At 39.8% G+C, this 18400-nt stretch overlaps 2 protein-coding genes across 12 annotated transcripts in view; both read left to right on the top strand.

The window, feature by feature from the left end:
- Positions 1–11246, top strand: part of WDR47 (WD repeat domain 47) — an 83633-nt gene extending 72387 nt beyond the window's left edge. For all 5 annotated transcript variants that reach the window (XM_044001101.1, XM_044001100.1, XM_044001102.1 and 2 more), the window contains 2 exons: positions 9019–9237; positions 9868–11246. In XM_044001101.1, the coding sequence (XP_043857036.1) occupies positions 9019–9237; positions 9868–10010 (362 nt within the window). In that variant the 3' untranslated portion in view covers positions 10011–11246. The remainder of the gene's footprint in view (positions 1–9018; positions 9238–9867) is intronic.
- A 3395-nt stretch (positions 11247–14641) lies between these two features.
- CLCC1 (chloride channel CLIC like 1) overlaps positions 14642–18400 on the top strand; it is a 31304-nt gene continuing 27545 nt past the window's right edge. For 2 of the 7 annotated variants that reach the window (XM_044000363.1, XM_044000358.1), the window contains exons 1-2: positions 14684–14819; positions 18118–18193. The gene's annotated coding sequence lies outside the window, so the exon portion shown is untranslated. Of the gene's footprint in view, positions 14868–18117; positions 18194–18400 lie in introns of all 7 variants that reach the window. The other 5 variants (XM_044000359.1, XM_044000357.1, XM_044000360.1 and 2 more) reach the window with 5 other exon arrangements.

The raw sequence follows: 18400 nt of genomic DNA, 5'->3' as shown, positions 1-18400 counted from the left end.
GAGTTTTAAATTTGTTTTTTTATTAAAATTTAAACAGTTTTTTCTTTTGTTTTTTGACTCAATGTAATATTCTTCTACACTCCAACCCTCGACAAAGATGGGGTTTCCCTTTCTGCCTCTTCAGTGTCTTTTTTTCCCCCTTGTTCCCTTTCCCCATTAAAATCTGACCTCCAGATTTAGAGGAGGAACACATAATTTTCTTTGATAATCTGGAGTGTGGAGAGGTGTTCCTTAAACTCCTTCATCTTATCATCTTGAAGGAAGATCACACTATATCTGAAGAAGTTGCTTTGTTATTTTTAGTTTTATGCTTATTTCAATTTATTTGAGTTTCAATTTATTGAATTTTTTGGTTGATGAGAGTATTTAGAGATAAATTTTCCCTAAGGACTGCTTTGGCTGCATTGCAAAAGTTTTGTTTTATTGTCATATTTTTGGCATTTTTCTTTGATAAAATTATCTTTTGTTTCTATGATTTGTTCTTAGACTCACCAATTCTTTAGGATTAAATTATTTAGTTTTCAGGTCTTCATTTGAATCTTTTCTTCAAAGGCCCTTTATTGGTTATAACTTATATTGCTTTGCTCCCAGTAAAAGATATCCCTAACATTTATTTATTTATTTGCTTGCATTTCTATGTTTTTTTTCTTATGACTGTGTACATGGTTGGTTTTTATAAGGGTTCCATGTACATCTGAAAAATATGTATACACCCTTTTTTATTCCCATTGGGTAATCACCAGAGAGGCATTATATCTAGTTTTTCTAAAATTCTATTCAGATCCTGGTCTCCTTTCTCTTTTATCTTTTTGTTAGATTTGTCTAGGTCTGAAAGAGGCACACTGAGGTCCCCAACTATTGAATTAACTTTTCCTTTAAGTACTTGGATGTTGTGCCATTCTGTGTGTATATGTGTGTGTGTGTATGTGTGTGTGTGTGTGTGTTTGTATAAAAAGAAAGAGAGAGGGAGAATGAATTGATTTGAGTTCTTTACATAAGGTGCTTTTAAGCATAGTATAGTTCCCTGCTTAACTCTTCCTCTTTCTTTGTCCAAGACCATGATTACTACCCTTGCTTTTTAAAAATTCACCTGAGACATAATAAATTCTATTCCAGTTCTTCATTTTAACTCATGTATGAATCTTAGTTTCAAATATATTTGTTCTAAACAACATATTGTTGTATTTTACTTTCTTTTTTATTTTTTTATTTTTTTTTATGGGGCAATGGGGTTAAGTGACTTGCCCAGGGTCACACAGCCAGTAAGTGTCAAGTGTCTGAGGCCGGATTTTAACTCAGGAACTCCTGAATCCAGGGCCGGTGCTTTATCCACTGCTCCACCTAGCCGCCCCGTGTATTTTACTTTCTAAACCATTTTACTAGCCTCTGTTTTATGAATGATTCTCCCATTCATATTCATGGTTAGAATTTTTGGTTTGGTTTTTCCTTCCATCATATCTTCTTATACTTTTTCTTCTCTTTACCCTTTACTCCTCTTTTTTTTTTTTTGGCGGGGCAGTGAGGGTTAAGTGACTTGCCCAAGGTCACACAGCTAGTGTCAAGTGTCTGAGACTGGATTTGAACTCAGTTCTTCCTGAATCCAGGTCCAGTGCTTTATCCACTGTGCCACCTAGCTGCCCCCTTATTCCTCTTTTTACAAAGAAGAAGGTGGGGGGAGGGGAGAAGAAGGAATAAGCATCTATATAGCATTAAGTACATGCCATACCCAGTGTTAATCACTTCTCAAATCTCTCATTTAATCCTCTTAATGACCCAGAAAGGTAGGGGCTATCATTAAACCTCTTTGCACAGTTGAGGAAATTGAAGCAAACAGAAATGAAGTGACTTGCCCAGGGTCACATAGCTAATAAGTATCTGAGGCTGGATTTGAACTCAGGACTTATTGATTCTAGGCCCAGCACTCTTCTTTACACTTCACCACCTAGCTGCCTCAGGTAAAAAGAGAAAGTTGAAAGAGAAGGAATGTGATCAACACTAATAATCTATAATGGAAGTAGTTTTTTTTTACTCCTTTGCCCTTCTTTTCACCAAACCTACACTCCCATTCACTGAATCCTAACACTTTTTTTTTCTCCTTTTAATCGCCACTCTGAAGTTAGTTTTGCTATTTCCTCTCTGACTCTGCGCTTTCTATTAAACCCTCATCCCCTCACATTGTCGCTGTTTGCTGGTTGAATTTAATGTATTTCTATATCAGAGCAAAACTATATTTCCTCTCAAAGAATACCTCCTTGAAACTTATTATCTTTATTCAAGGAACATTGTCTTTGACTCAAGTGAGACCAAGGGCTTTAGGCTGGGACACCATCAGAATACCATTTTTAAATACTTTATAACACAACTGAGGATTTAGTGCTATATGCTTCTGTAGATAGTAGATATCTTTCTTATATGTACTTTTAATTTTCAAATCTTTTCATTGTTTTATAATATTTCTTGTCATCTCATGGAATTGTGTAATTCTGTTTGCTCCGTTCTGTTTTTTAAGGAGGCTACTCCCTGGGTAAGGTTTTCTACTTTCTGTTTTGAGCTGTTTATTGTCATTCCAGTTTTTCCTCAAGGGCTCTGATTTTACCAGTTACTCTTGGAGTCCTTGTGGCCAAGCCATTCTTTTCTTTGAGGCTTTATTTATACTTGTAGAGGTGGTATCTTCTGCATTAACCTTTTGGACTACTCTTAACCTGTACAGCATTTCTTAATTTTGTTCAGAGTTTTCTTCTATTTGCTCATATCTCCAATTTTGGTTTCTGGATTAGAACTAGAGCCCTCTGCTTGCTCCTATAATCTTGGATGAAGTACATAGGCCTCGCTTGGTCCTATTCCATCTGTAGTCTGCAGTTCTTGGTAGGTTGGCTGATACTAGGCTCTGCCTTGTGCCCAAATCCCTGGCTTTTACTGTAGTATCCTACTGGCCCTATTTGTGGGCCAGCCTTTGACCATTTTGTCTCTTTTTACTTGCATAATCCCTGCTGTGGGAATTGGCTTTATTTTTAGCTGGGGCCCTAACACATTTCAGTTGGATGTTGGAGATTATGCTGCTCTTCTCAGGCATCCATCCCTACATGTTTACTCATTGAACTTGCCCTGTCTCAGGCTGTGGTTCAAAGTGCTATGAGGCAGTCACTTTTCACTTCATAATATCATATTGGGGGATGACTTTGTCCCGTACTTCTTCTCCAACAGGCTAGGGCCCAAGATTCTGCTGACTTCAGATTCTAGTTCCTGGAGCTTGATCTTGCTTCTGGTTCACTTCAGAACTCAATTATTAGAGGTTGTGCTGACTTTCCTAGAATTTTAGAACTTACAGTCCACAATTCCTTGTGCACCAAAATGGTCTTTTCTGTGAATAGATAGGCATACCTGGTGGTAGAAACTCGGGGGGGGGGGGGGGAGAAGCAGCTTTCCCTCTGAAGTCACCCAGATCCCATTGACCTATTTAGCCTTGAATTTCTTTTTACACTTATCTACTTCAGTCTTATTGTAAGTTAGAGAAATAGAAACATTATCAGAAGATGAAAGGTTAAATCCATGTTCAGGGGCTTCCAAAGCAGCAAGCTTAGCAACAGCATCAGCTCATGCATTCCTTTTTGAGACAGGGTCACTTTTTCCTGTGTGAGCAGAGTTAGGGTTAGGGTGAATCTTCAAAGCAGATAAAAGAGCTTTAATAAATTCTCCATTAGCAATGACTTTGCCAGCAGAGGTTAAAAATCCTCTCTGCAGCCATAATAGCATGGCAGACACTAAATGCATATCTGGAATCAGTGTAAACAGTAGCACTTTTCCCTCTGTCTAGAGGATAGGCTTGTGTGAGAGCTACAAATTCGGCAGCCTGCGCACTATGATGGGAGGGCAGAGAAGCTGCCCAGATAGTATCATAATTAGAAACTACAGCAGCACCTGTATAGCAGATTCCTTCATGTATAAAAGAGGATCCATCAGTATAGAAAATAAAATCAGGGTTCTGTAAGGGTGTGTCAAAAAGATCATCACGAGGTTTCTCAGCTATGTCAACTAGGGAGGTACATTCATGCAAAGGCTCTCTTGAGAATGGCAGGTCAGGGAGCAGTGTTGCTGGGTTAAGGACTGTACAACACTTTAAAGTGGTTCTCTCATTTCCTAGCAAGGTTACTTCATACCTAGTGAGCCTTTGATCTGAAAAAGCCTGTGTCCTATGATGCAGTAAGAGAGCCTCAACTTCATGCAGGCACTGTATTATTAGAGGGTTACCTAAGACCAGATCTGAGGCTTTACCTACCAGGAGGGCAGTAGCAGCCACAGCCCATAGGCAGGGTGGAGCTCCAGCAGCTACAGAGTCAAGTTGAGTAGAATAATAGGCTATTGGGCGCTGGGCAGGTCCTAATTTTTGAGTCAGGACCCCAGAAGCTCCTCCTCTCTGTTCATGTACAGAAAGAGTAAAAGACTTACTGTAATCTGGGAGTCTTAGTGCAGGTGCTGATAAAAAGGCTTGTTTTAATTCTGATATAGCTGAAAGATGCTGGGAATCCAGCTGTAAAGGTTCTGGGACAGAATTTTTGGTTAGAGATATAAGAGGTTTAGTAATTTCACCAAAAGAGGGTATCCATTGTCTCCTATATCCAGCTACTCCCAGAATAGCCCTTAGCTGCTTCTTAGCAGAGGGAGCAGAAAGTTGTTGCATAGTCTGGACATGCTTAGGAGAGATGGATCGTGTGCCAGCGGCCAAAACAAAACCCAAATATTCCACCCAAGGTAGACACCACTGTACCTTTGACTTGGAGACCTTGTGGCGTCTCTGGTGCAGCTCTAGTAACAAATGGCATCTGTCTTCCTGGCAAATCTCAGCATTGGGTACAGCCAGGAGTAAGTCATCTACATATTGAACTAAGGTGGAACCTTTAAAGGTAATGGAGGCTAAATGCTGTTGTAAAATTTGAGAGAATAGTGTGGGACTGTCAACAAACCCCTGTGGGAGTCTGGTCCAAGTCCACTGTGTATTTTTCCAGGTGAACGCAAACAAGTATTGGTAATCTTTTTTTTTTTTTTTTGTGGGGCAATGAGGGTTAAGTGACTTGCCCAGGGTCACACAGCTAGTAAGTGTAAAGTGTCTGAGGCCGCATTTGAACTCAGGTCCTCCTGAATCCAGGGCCGGTGCTTTATCCACTGCACCATCTAGCTGCCCCCTGAGTATTGGTAATCTTGATGTACTGGTATCTAAAAGAAAGCAGAACAGAGATCTACCACTGTGAAGCATGTGGCTTCACACAGGATTGAGAAAATGATAGTAGCAGGGTTGGGCACTATTGGAAGTCTAAGTATAAGGTAAGAGTTAGTTGCTCACTGATCTTGTACAAAACAATAATCAGGTTTGCCATCAGGCCCAGCCTTGGGCTTCTTAACTGGCAAAATGGGAGTATCACACAGGGAATGATGGCATGGGACTATGATACCTTGGTTTGTCAAAGCCTCAATTATAGGTGCAATTTCCTCAGTAGCTTCCCTAAGTAAGAGATATTGTGGAATGGATGGTGCTGTGTGAATGGACTGACACAAGAGGGCTAAAGATCCTGGGGTCTGGAAAGGTAAAGTCTTCAGATTCCACCGTCCTTTCCCCTCCCCTACACCATCAGTCCTCTGTTTCTCTCTGAAAGGATCTATAACTGTTTTGATTTTGCCTCTCTGTACCTCTCTGAGAGGGTCTATAACTGTTTTGATTCTGCCCTCTGAATGGGTTTCTAAATTCACCAGTCATCATCTAAGTTTCCTTTACCTAATTCTACAGTACGGCATTATGTGTCCCTGTCTGTTGCAGTAGTAGCAAAATCTAGGGGGTTGATAATGATTCAGGGTTTGATAGTGATTCTCAGCTACTTGACTTTGTTGCCTTGTGGTTTCCTGTAATGGAGCTAAAATGCTTTGTCTATTCCTTTCTTCCCTCTCATTTCCTTCATAAATATATGTTGGTATTTCTTTAATTCTGCCAATACTCAGGGCATTCCAACCTGGACACTGCTTTTCAAAATATTTCTGTATTTCTGGCAATGATTGGTGTACAAAATGGTTAGAGATAAAATGGGCATCTCTAGAATCTAATGGGTCCAATCTAGTATATTGTTTGGCACTCTTACACAATATATCATAGAATCTATTAATAGGTTCCTGAATTGTATCTATAAATTTTTCCCAGTTATCAGTCTTGCTAGCACAGGATTCCATTGCCTTCAACAATGTTTTCCTTGTTTCTTGCAATTGATCAAAATGTTCAGGGATATTGGGGTCCCAGTTAGGGTCTTCTAAAGGTCATCGAATAGTAACTTTTCCTGATGTTTCTAAGGAGTTCACTGCAACTAACATATCAGCTCTTTCCTCTGGGGATAATATAGTTTCCATGAGAACAGTAACATCACCCCAAGTGGGCTGATATCCTCTGAAAATTGCTCTAAACTGGCTGATAACCGTTGTGGGATCCTCATAAAATTTAGGAATATATCATTTCCATGATTGAACTCAAATCTTTGGGCTCAAAAGGTGTATATTGTCTGAGTTTTACTATGGACCCTTTTGGTCATGGGTGAAGATCTCTTGAAGGGGAAGAATTTTGGGCTTTTCTGTCTCCTGCTTGTCATTTCTTATAGCACAATAATATTCCATTACAATCATATACCACAGCTTGTTTAGTCATTCCCTTCGACTTCCAATTCTTAGCCTCCACAAAAAGAGCTGCTATAAATATTTTTGTACAAATAGGTCCTCTCCCTCCCACCCTTTTTGGACATTTTTGGGATATAGGCCCAGCAGTGGGATTGCTGGATCAAATATGCACAATTTTATAGCCCTTTGGGCATAGTTCCAAATTACCCTCCAGAATGGTTGGATTAGTTCACAACTTCACCAGCAGTAGATTAGCATCTCAGTTTTCCCACATCCCCTCCAACATCCAATATTTTCCTTTTTTTCTTTTATTTGCCACTCTGATAGGCATGAGGTTGTACCTTAGAGTTGTTTTAATTTCCATTTATCTGATCAAGTGATTTAGAGAATTTTTCTCATATGACTATAGATAGTTTTGATTTCTTTATCTAAAAATTGCCTTTTCATATCCTGTATACATTTGAGAAATGAGGCCTGTATAAGAGATACTTGTTACAAAAATTCTTTCCCAGTTTTCTGCTTTCCTTATAATTTTGGTTGCATTGGTTTTGTTTGTGCAAAAGCTCTTAAATTTTATATAATCAAAATTATCTGTTTTACATTTTGTAATGCTTTCTATATATTCTTTGCTTCTAAATTCTCCTGTCCATAAATCTGACAGAAACTATTCCATGCTCTCTTAATTTACTTATGGTATCACCCTTTATGTGTAAATGATGAACCCATTTTGACATTATTTTAGTATATGATGTGAGATGTTGGTCTATACCTAGTTTTTGCCAAACTGTTTTCCAGTTTCCCCAGCAGTTTTTCTCAAATAATGAGTTTTTGTTCCAAAAGCTTGGATCTTTGGGTTTATCATATACTAGATTGCTATAGTCATTTACTATAGTGCAATTCGTACCTATTCTGTTCCATTGATCCACTACTCTATTTCTTAACCAGTACCAAATTGTTTTGATAATTATTGCTTTATAACACAGTTTGAGATCTGGCATGCCTAGATTTGGTGTCTTTTAAGATATTTACTGAAGTATAGGCATGAGCTTTCATTTTACCATCTTAACTGAAAGTCTTTTTTGAAATCTAATTTCATAAGTGTTTCCTGTGTATCTATGTTAGTGTTCTTAGACTACTTTCTCTTTTCTGCCCTGTTGTAATTGTTTCTCTTGTAACTTTAGAATTTCATACTTGAGAACATTTCTTTCCGCTTGTGCTGATGTAGTTTTCTCATCTACACATGTGGATCCTAATACCTTAGTGCTCGCCTGAGTTTGTTGTTGTTAGCCTTGAATTAATATCTGTAAAATCACTTTTCATATTTGTACATTCAGAGTTAAGAGGGTGAGCAGGGCATGGACTTGGAATCAAGAGGACCTGAATTGAAATTTTGCCTTAGTCACTTAGTAGTTGTATAACCTTGGGCAAGTTACATAGCCTCTCTCTGCCTCAGTTTCCTCATTTGTAAAATAAGGGATTGGACTTGATGGTGTCTATGATCTTTAACAGTTTAAAAATCTGTGGGGGCAGCTAGGTGGCGGAGTGGGTAAAGCATGGGCCCTGGATTCAGGAGGACCTGAGTTCAAATCCAGCCTCATACACTTGACACTTACTAGCTGTGTTACCCTGGGCAAGTCACTTAACCCCAATTGCCTCACCAAAAAAAAAAAAAAGGACTGTAGGATCACAGATTTTTAAATGAATACTATACTGTAGATTTACTTATTTTGGTTTTTGTCGTTTTTTGTTGTTGTTGTTTTTGCAAGGCAGTGAGGGTTAAGTGACTTGCCCAGGGTCACGCAGCTAGTAAGTGTCAAGTGTCTGAAGTCGGATTTGAACTCAGGTCCTCCTGACTCCAGGGCCAGTGCTCTATCCATTGTGCCACCTAGCTGCCCCCAGTCCTTCTTTTTACATCTTTTAAGTGCTATATAAATGTCAGTTGTAATAATTCAGTCATTTCAGTTGTATCCTACTCTCTGTGACCCTATTTGAGGTTTTTTTTTGAAAAGATATTGGAGTATTTTGCTATTTCCTTCTCCAGCTCATTTTACAGATGAGGAAATTGAGGCCAACAAAACAGGGTTAAGTGACTTTCTTATGGTCATACAGTTCGTAAGTGTCTTGAGGCTAGATTTGAACTCAGGAAGAGTTCCTGACTCCAGACCTGGCACCCTGTCCACTCACTGTGACACCTAGCTGTGATAATTATTATTTTTGCCTATTTCACTAGATTATTATGAGGAAAGAGCTTTGAAAATCTTAAAGTGGTCTTTAAAAGTGAGTTTTCATTATTTTTGCAACAAATTTTAGTTGATTTTAAAAATGAAATAAATCTCTAATTAAAAAAAACAAAACCCTTTCTTTGTTTAGGCAGTGCGGTGGCATCAGTTGCTGTTGATCCTAGTGGCCGTCTCTTAGCTACTGGTCAGGAAGATTCTAGCTGTATGTTGTATGACATCAGAGGAGGACGAATGGTACAAAGTTATCATCCTCATTCCAGTGATGTTCGCTCTGTTAGATTCTCTCCTGGAGCTCACTACTTACTTACAGGATCTTATGATATGAAAATAAAAGTGACAGACTTGCAAGGTAATTTATCTTAATACATCTTTTAGATTCTCTTTATCACCATTTTCCCTTTCTTGTTAGTTTAGTATTTACATTTTCCTAAAATATTTTAAAATTTTATTTTTATGGCATTAAAATATTCCCAGAGGTGTTTCATTATGTAGCCTACTAAACAGTATTCTAACCTTTAATAATTGCAATAGTTGCTTTGATTTATTAGTACAGAATTATTTGTTTTGTTAAATAGCTGAATGCAGTTATGAGCTGAAGGATGGTAGAAGATTAAGAAAAGAATATATTAATCTTTTTCATTCTTATGTATTTCTCTCATTACAATGCTTTACACATGATAAGCACTTAATAAATGGTGTTGAATAAATTAATTGTCTATGATAGGCCTGTAATTAACAGTTTCTTTAACCCAGTTTCCTTTATGCAAACATTATCCAATCATACTGTTCAGCAGTTTAGCTCTGTTAATGTTATCTAATTATAGTAATGTAGCGTGGTATGTATTTTAATGGTTTACTAAAATGCAACTTAACATTGCATTTATGTTGAGTTTGAACTACTAAATAAGGAAATCTTATTCAGAAACCTACAGAATTTACTCAGCTCATTTTAATAGCTGTCAATCCAATTTTTTTTTAGGGGACCTCACCAAGCAGCTTCCAATTATGGTGGTCGGGGAGCACAAGGACAAGGTGATTCAGTGCAGGTGGCATACTCGAGATCTTTCCTTTTTGTCATCATCAGCTGACAGAACTGTAACCCTCTGGACTTACAGTGCTTAGAGTCCACCTGTAGGCAACCTATGCACATAAAGCACAGAGATTGAAGATGACTGACTTGGGTTTTTGCGTTTTTTTTGGTGGTTTTTTTAAAAAAAGGAGGGTTTGAACAAGCAGCGTCTGACCAGGAAAGGGATTTAGCAAGGGGAGGCACTTATCACAGTTTATTTCATTGCTTAGGAGGTGTGGCTGTGTTTAGTATTACTTTGCAGTGCTTTCAGTCTTCCATGTGAATTCATGCTGCTGTGACCTATTGTAGTCTTGTTGCCAAAGTATGTTGGAGAAACCCGTAAGATGTCACTGTGCACTCAGAGTTAAGGTTGATAATGTGTTTACAATTTAGTATTAAATGCATTCCTTGTTCTTTGCCTAAATGACAGTTTTCTATATAAATTTAAATTGAGCTATACTTTAATAAAATTGATATATGTAATTAAATTAGTTCCAGACAGATTAAACATAAACACAAATGAGTTTTGCTGTTCTCACAGTTCCATTGTATGCATCACTATTTAGGGGGAAGATTTTTGTATGCCTCTCAAAAGTTTCATGGTTGTTTTTAATATGTAAGTGTCATTATGGGACTAAAAAATGAATATACAACTGCTTCTTGGTTTGATTCATTATGAGGTATATGCCTTTTACACCAGGGAGATGATGATTATTTTGTTTTCTGATCTGTTTCAGACTAAAAGGCAAAATGTGTTTGCTTAAGACATTTAATTTCTTTTTTTTTGAACGCAACAGTATACCTCCACTCTAAAATGTACTGTAGAAGAAGCAGATGATCACCATTTATCTGATGCGCAGCAGCTGATGGTACAATCTACTAGTGAGCATTTTCCTCCTCTTAAACCATTACAAACTTAACTAGGGACTATAGCATGGCTTGAAATGCTATGTCTGCATGATAATTAAAAAATGGAAAATATTGACTTGGTCCAAAAGCTTCTTTGGATTTTTTTTCTTGCAAGGTTTATGTAACACGGAATTACAATTTTATTTCTACAGAACTGTAGATCCTAATGTTATGTATTGTTATATTTTCATATTGTACAGTTATTTTACTTTAAATTATGATAGTTTATTATTTATTTAAGATGCAGTTGAGCTTTGGTTCTGATAATTGCTAAACTGTCTGTGCACTGTAGCAAACATTTTTAACTATTGTATACAAGTGGAAAAGGGTATTAGAAGTGTAACTGTGCTATAATCTCAATAAAGACCTCTTGACACGTTAAAGAAGCCCAATTCACAATTACTATATTTTTCAGTTTTTGTAGTATTTTTGTTTCTTAGATTGACTTGGAGTCAATGTCATCTAATGGGAGAGTTCTGTTTGGGTAATTAGATAAAGTTTCTAATTCTTCTGGTTTGTTTCTGTGAATGATATGAAACCGGGAGGTATAGTTGTTGCATTGGACAATAGAATCGGGATCCTAAAGAATCTCAATAGACTGAAGTTAATACTAGGCCAAATAAGGAATAAATGTGAAGTCCTGCTATTAAATTTTTAAAAAAACTGTACAAATATAGTATTAGGGGAAAGTATCTAGTAGTTCATGTGTGGAAGTTTTAGTACATGTAAAAAGATAGCACTTAATGCTTAGTCCATGATGGTTGTGTGCCACATGTCCTCAGTTCCATTTTCCTTTCCAGAAGTAGTCAGCAAGTCTTTATTAAGTACCTGTTGTCTGTCAGCCTCTGTGCTAAGTGCTGGAGATACAAAGAAAGGTCAAAACAGTTCCTTCTCCATAGAGCTCACCTCCTAAGGGGGGAAATAACATGAAAACAACCATGTACAAACAGCATACATGCAGGATACATTTGGTGTGATCTTAGAATTGAGGAGTACCAGGAAGGCTCTTTGTAGAAGATGGGATTTTAGCTGAGACTTGCAGGAAGCCGGGGAAGGAGAGTAGCCCAGACATGGGGTGGGGTGGGGGTGGGTCAGTGAGACTGCCAGTAAAAATACAGAGTTAAGAAATTGAGTGTTTTACCACTTAGCTAATTTTTTTTAAAGGCATGTGCCAGTCTGACTTCAGATTTTTTTTTTTTTTGGCATCAGGAACCCATGGAGATTCCCTAATGTTATAAGAGTTGCCATCTACTTCCTGGTAGAATGGACGCAAGAATGAAATCATGGATCCTTGAAATAACTAGAAAGAAGAATGGAAGCTCAGAGATGGAGGAGAGGAAGAAAATCTGGTGGGGCGGGTACAGAGTACTAGACTGAAACTCAAGTCTTGACAGATTAGGATTCAGGTCCTAGCTCTGGTACTTATTGGCTCTATATGTGGTCTTGGCAAGGCACCTCACAGATCTAAACTAAGAAGAGACAGCTTCACTCAACATATTCACTTCAGGGGAAGGATGTGTAATGGAGCACTGGACTAGGATTCACAAAGACTCCACAACCCCTTCTTTTTTTTTGGGGGGGGTGAGGCAGTTGAGGTTAAGTGACTTGCCCAGGGTCACACAGCTAGTAAGTGTTAAGTGTCTGAGGTCATATTTGAACTCAGGTCCTCCTGAATCTAGGGCTTTATCCATCTAGCTGCCCCACAACCCACTTCTAAGACCTACCAGCAGAGGGACCCTAGGGGAAGTCTCTCAACCTCAGTTTCCTTACTTGTAAAATGGGGATAATTCCTATAAAATCTGCCTCAGGCCTATTGTGAGGCTTAAATAAGAGAAACCATTTATTAAGCACCTACTAAGTGCCAGGCACTGTGCTAGATGCTGGGGATACAAAAAGACATTCTCTGCCGTAAATAAACATTTAATGGGGGAAAACAATACGCAAAAGGGAGTTGGGGCAGGGAGGAGGCATCGTGGTGTTGAGGGAGCTAATAAATGGTTCAGAGGCCTGTTTTTGGATGAGAGGAAACTTCTGTTCAGTTGTGTCCACTCTTCAATCTTGTCCACCCCATTCGGGGGTTTTCTTGGCAAAGATACTGGAGTGGTTTGCTATTTTCTTCTCCAGCTCATTTTACAGATGAGGCAACTGAGGCAAGCAAGGTTAAGTGACTTGCCCAGGTTCACACAGCTAGTAAGTATCTGAGGCCAGATTAGAACTCAGGAAGATGTGTCTTCCTGACTAGCACCTTATCCACGCCCCACCTATCTGGCCAAGAGAAAGCTAAAGCACACCAATTAGAACTAGGCATCCCAGGGGGTAGAATTCAAGATTGAAGGGGAGGAAGGGGGAGATAGGAATGATAGATGGAGTGGAGACAGCATGGATGGTTGAAAGTCTTGTGGCCATCCAGTTCTGAGCAAGAAAAGTTAAAAGCTCATCTGTCAGAGACTGCTGTCACATGAATAAAGTCCAAGGTTCTAGTGGGGAAAAGATGGGAAAGACCTAGCTGCTCTGCAAACTCTAAATCATATAAAGGTTTGCTAAACACAGGGGTGGTTAATTTAGGGTCTGTGCACTTATGTCATTAAAAAATATTTTGGGGCAGCTAGGTGGTGCAGTGGATAGAGCACCGGCCCTGGAGTCAGGAGGACCTGAGTTCAAATCCTGCCTCAGACACTTAACACACACTTACTAGCTGTGTGACCCTAGGCAAGTCACTCAACCCCAATTGCCTCGCCAAAAAAAAAAATGATAAATGTATTTATAACTTTTCTAATCTTATGTATTTTATTTTGTGTGTTTAAAAGTATTATTCTGAGAAGGGGTTCATAGGTTTCTCCAGACTACCACAGGAAGCCGCCACCACACACACAGAGAAAGTTGAGGACATTTGTTTAACAGCCAAGTCACTTGGTCTCACGGGGACTCCACTGAGGTGGTTTCGACCCTATTATTTTTAAGGTTCCTTCCAGCTCAACATTTTGATTCTGACACCACCTCCCTCAACGTCCTCTAGTGCCTGCCTTTATATATAAAGGACAGAGAGTACATTGTCATCTCATTCCACTCTGCATCCGAGGCTCTCCCTGGTTTCAACTCCACAGGACAAGATGCCCTTGGCATCCCATTCCCACCCCTCTTTTCACCCTCCTTTTGTATGTCCTCTCTCCCTATTAGATTGAAAACTCCTTGAGGGCAGGGGCTATCTCCAGAGTTTAGGACCGTGCCTGGCACATAGCGGATGATTCTGACTGAATGTGGTAAGCCTAACCAGGAGAACAATTTGTACAATGAATACCTTGTAAAAACAATTTTGAAAGTCTTAGAAAGTGATCAACATAATGACTAACCATGACTCTAGAGAACTGATAATGAGGACCGCCTAATCAAGAGACTTAATATAATAGAAAGACATAATTTTGAACCTGACCACTATGGGAAATCTTTTCGAGTATGCATATTTGTTGTACCGGCACATAGTAAGTAGGTGCTTAATAAATGTTGTTTGGGGTTTTTTTCCCCATGAGGGTGCTGTGGGAGAAAAAGAAAAAAATGATTATTAATTTTTAAAAATTTTGATTAAAAGAGAAAAGGGTGCCGTGATCCTGGACGCGTTCCCTCCAAGCCCCAAAAGGAAAGGTACTAACTGGACATTATCAGAGTCTGAGGCGGGAGGGGAAGGCCGAATACATTGATACAATTCGGCGTTCAGCGCACGCGCGGTGGATGGATTGCTCGACGCTCCCTACACCCTAGGCCCTGACGGCGCGTGGGAGACGGGCTCCGCCCCCTTCCAACCGTCATTCTCCGGCGGCGACGCTGGCTGAGTAGGTTGAAACTGCGGCCGAGGCCGGTGCGTTTATTTTTGTTAAGCGCCGAGACTGGAGGAGGATGTGTCCCGCGTGTTTTTAAGACTCCGGGGAGAAAGTGAGCCGCGAGGCCGGGACTCCTGGGTGGGCATCGGCGCCCTCGGGGAACCAACCGAGTAGGGGGAAAGAAAGGTGCCTCCTCCATCAAGTGTGAGAGGGGTGAAGGGCCCCTGTTTGGGGTGCGCTTGTTTATTAGGGATCCCCGCCGCCCCCCTCTCCCCCCTTCCCCGACCTGGGTCCGGAGCCCCCATCGCTCCGTCCTGACCCGACTCGGGGCAGAGCCGAGGGAAGGGTTTGAGTGGGGATCCCTGCGCCGCTTATTAAGCCCGGGAAGGCGGGAAGGGGGGGGGGCGGCGAGCTGGGCCGGGCCCGCTCGGGAATCCCGGGGCTCGGTTGGTCCTGAAGGAAAGCAGGAATGGGACCAGGTGTGGGTAATTGAGGGCGCATTTTGGTGTTGGAGACCCAGAGAGAGGGGACGTTCTCTTCCTCCCCCCCCCCCCCCGGGGGCGTTCAGACCCTGAGGGCAGGGGCTGCCTTTGCCTCTTTGTATCCCCTGCACTCCACCTAGAACGCTGGGCCTGGAACTCAGGAGGCGATTAAGAAACGTTTATTGATTGACGTTACCCGGCCTTCCATAGGTTAGGGGCGGGACGTGTGCTTTCATTTAGTAACTCCCAAGTGAGGAAACGCCAGCTACCAATGCAGATTGGCACCTTCGCCGCCGCTTCCCGCCTCTGAGAGTTGCCCGACTCGCCCAGATTCGATCCACCGGTGTTTGTCAGGGGTAGGGGATGAACCCAGTTCAACTTGGCGTCACCTGCTCTCTCCTGCCACTACTCCATGGTGCCTCTCATTCCTCCCATAGCCTTAGTATTTGTTCAATTTTAGCTGGAAGCTTTATTCAGACAAATCAGAATTGGGTTGTAGGCCACCCCTCCTTATATCCCTTGTACTCACGATAATAACCAGTGTTGAGCACAGTTCCTGGCACAAAGTAGGTGCATAATAAACGTTTATTCAATGAATGAATGGATTTATCTGTACATAAAACCTAGTTGGGTTTAGGTATATCCAACCACCCTCTCCCTTTATAATTATTAATCTAAGGCTCCCAGACAGTAAATAAAAAGTATACCAATAGATTAACTTTTTTTTTGCACACTTTGTAAAACTCAACAAATAAGCAAGAAGAAATAGAGCCGTGTGATCAAAGCTATATTTTAAAGATATGTAAACCTTTCCCCCCTTCTACCTTCCCTATTCCTGTTCAGAGCATCCTTCCTTCGCCCCCTAGTCCCTCAGGCTCACAACCTAGGAGTTAGGAGTCCTGCTATCTTTCATTCCCCATATCCAGTCTGTTGCTAATGTCTGCTGATTTCACCTCTGTAACATCTTTCTAATATGCTCTCTTCTCCTCTGACCCTACTGCAATAGCTGCTGGTGGGTTTGCCTGCCTCAAGGCTCTCCCCACTCTTATCCTCCTTCAGCTATCAGAATGGTCATCACCTTAAAACTCAGGTCTGACATCTCACCCCCTCAATAAATTTCAGTGGCTCCCAATTGCCTCCAGGATCAACTACAAAATGCTCTGTTTGACCTTCAAAGCCCTTCATAACTTAACCCCCTCCTACTTTTTTATCTTTTTAAAAAAAATTTAGAATCTTATTTTTCCCCCAATTACATGTAAAAAACAGTTTTAAAGTCCATTTTTAAATTCTCTTCCTCCTCCCCCCCTTAAGAATGCAAAAAATTCAATATAAGTTATACATGTGTAGTCATGCAAAACATTTCCACATTAGTCAGGTTGTGAAAGAAAACACCAAAAATAACTTAAGAAAAAGAAACTTAAAAAATATGCTTCAATCTGTATTCAGATACCATCAGTTCTTTCTCTGGAGATGGATCACATTTTTCATAAGTCCTTCAGTTATCTTGGATCATTGCATTGCTGAGAATAGTCAAGGCGTTTACTGCTGATCTGACAATATTTCTGTTACTTTGTATGTAGTGCATCTCACTTTGTATCAACTCGTGTAAGTCTTTCCAGGTTTTTCTGAGAGTATCCTGCTTTGTCTTAATACACCCAACACAAACTCTTCATTTAGATTCAGTGACACTGGCCTCTTGTCCTAGGAAGTAGGCACTCCATTTCTTATTTTTCAGCAATTTTTTCTAGCTGTCCCTCATGCCTGGAACACTCATCCTCCACTCAGAGTATTCAGCTTTCTTTGTCCCTAAAAGATCGCATCTTTTACAGGAAGGTTTCCCCAACACCCCCCCCCCCTTAAATTATTTCCTGTTTATCTTGTACATAGTTTGCTTTATATATATTTGTTTGAATGTTGTCTTCTCCACTATTGTAATTGTAATCTTGAGGGCAGGGACTATCTTTTGCCTCTTTTTGCATCCCCAGTACCTAGAACAGTGCCTGGCACATTGTGGTTGGATAATAAATGTAAATTTTAACAAGATAAAAATCCTTTAAACTACCTTCTCAGCTCTATTTCATCTGTACTTATAAAGTGTATTGCTATTTTATATAATCTGATCCCCTGGAGCAAGTCATTTCACCTGTCAAGGCTTCTGTTTTCATCTTAAGTAAAATGAGATGGTTTGGTTAGATCAGGGCTTCTTAAACTTTTTCCATTCCGTACCCCTTTTTGCTTGAGAAATTTTTATGCAACCCTGCGTATATAGATATGTAAAATAGGCATATTTCAGCTTTTATTGTAGCCAAATTTTTCTCAACCCCCGACATTGTTACTTAACCCCATATGGGGTAGAGACCCACAGTTTAAGAAACTTTGGGTAGATGGCCTCCAAGGTCTCATCTCTAAATTTATGACTCTTGAGCTTCAGGAAGTCGTGTAAGTCTTCTCTCCGCTTTGCATTTCTTTGTATAAACTGTCCCGTATTTTTTGTTTCCAGTGCTTGTCATTTTTAATGAAGCAGTAGTTCCACATTGATGCGCAACACTTTGTTCAGCTGTTACACAGTCTTTGGACATATACAGAGACATTTTAGACATATACATCTTATTTTTCAAGAATGCAGATAAACTGTGACTATATTTGTACAGGTAGATCTTTTTCTTCCCCTTTAATTACACCATTAGGGTGTAGTCACTTTAGTATAGGAATTCTTAGCATGGATAACTTCTCAGAATAATGTTTTTAAATGTGTAAAATAAAATGCATAGGATTACAGAGGAAACAAATTATATTGAAATACAATAATCAAAATGTTTGTTTTTGTTTTAAGAAAAAAAGACAAGTTCATGAGCCCCAGAATAAGAAACTGTACTGTCAGAGAATCATTGAATCAAAAAGTATGATCATTTTGGTCATGTTTTGTTTCTAGTAATTTTTTTCATTTTGTGTAGTGGAAAAAAGACTATTCTTGGACCGAAGAGAACTGAGTACAAATCCCAGCTTTGTCTGACCATGTGCTAATTTTGGGTAAGTTTATTAGCCTCTCTGAATGGAGGTTATGTAAAATGAGGATAACTATACTTGAAGGTTAAGTGGTTTGTAAACCTTAAACAATATTGGTATGGGAAAGTGTTCCCTAAATTCAACACCAATTTGGTGAGCTTCTGGGATTGGGTGGCCATCAGGTCCTCAGGGAGGGGCAGACTGACCAACTATTAAACAGAGCAGGCCATA

This window comes from Dromiciops gliroides, chromosome 4, assembly GCF_019393635.1.
Source record: "Dromiciops gliroides isolate mDroGli1 chromosome 4, mDroGli1.pri, whole genome shotgun sequence".
Taxonomy (NCBI): domain Eukaryota; kingdom Metazoa; phylum Chordata; class Mammalia; order Microbiotheria; family Microbiotheriidae; genus Dromiciops; species Dromiciops gliroides.
This window is presented reverse-complemented; position numbering and strand designations above follow the sequence as displayed.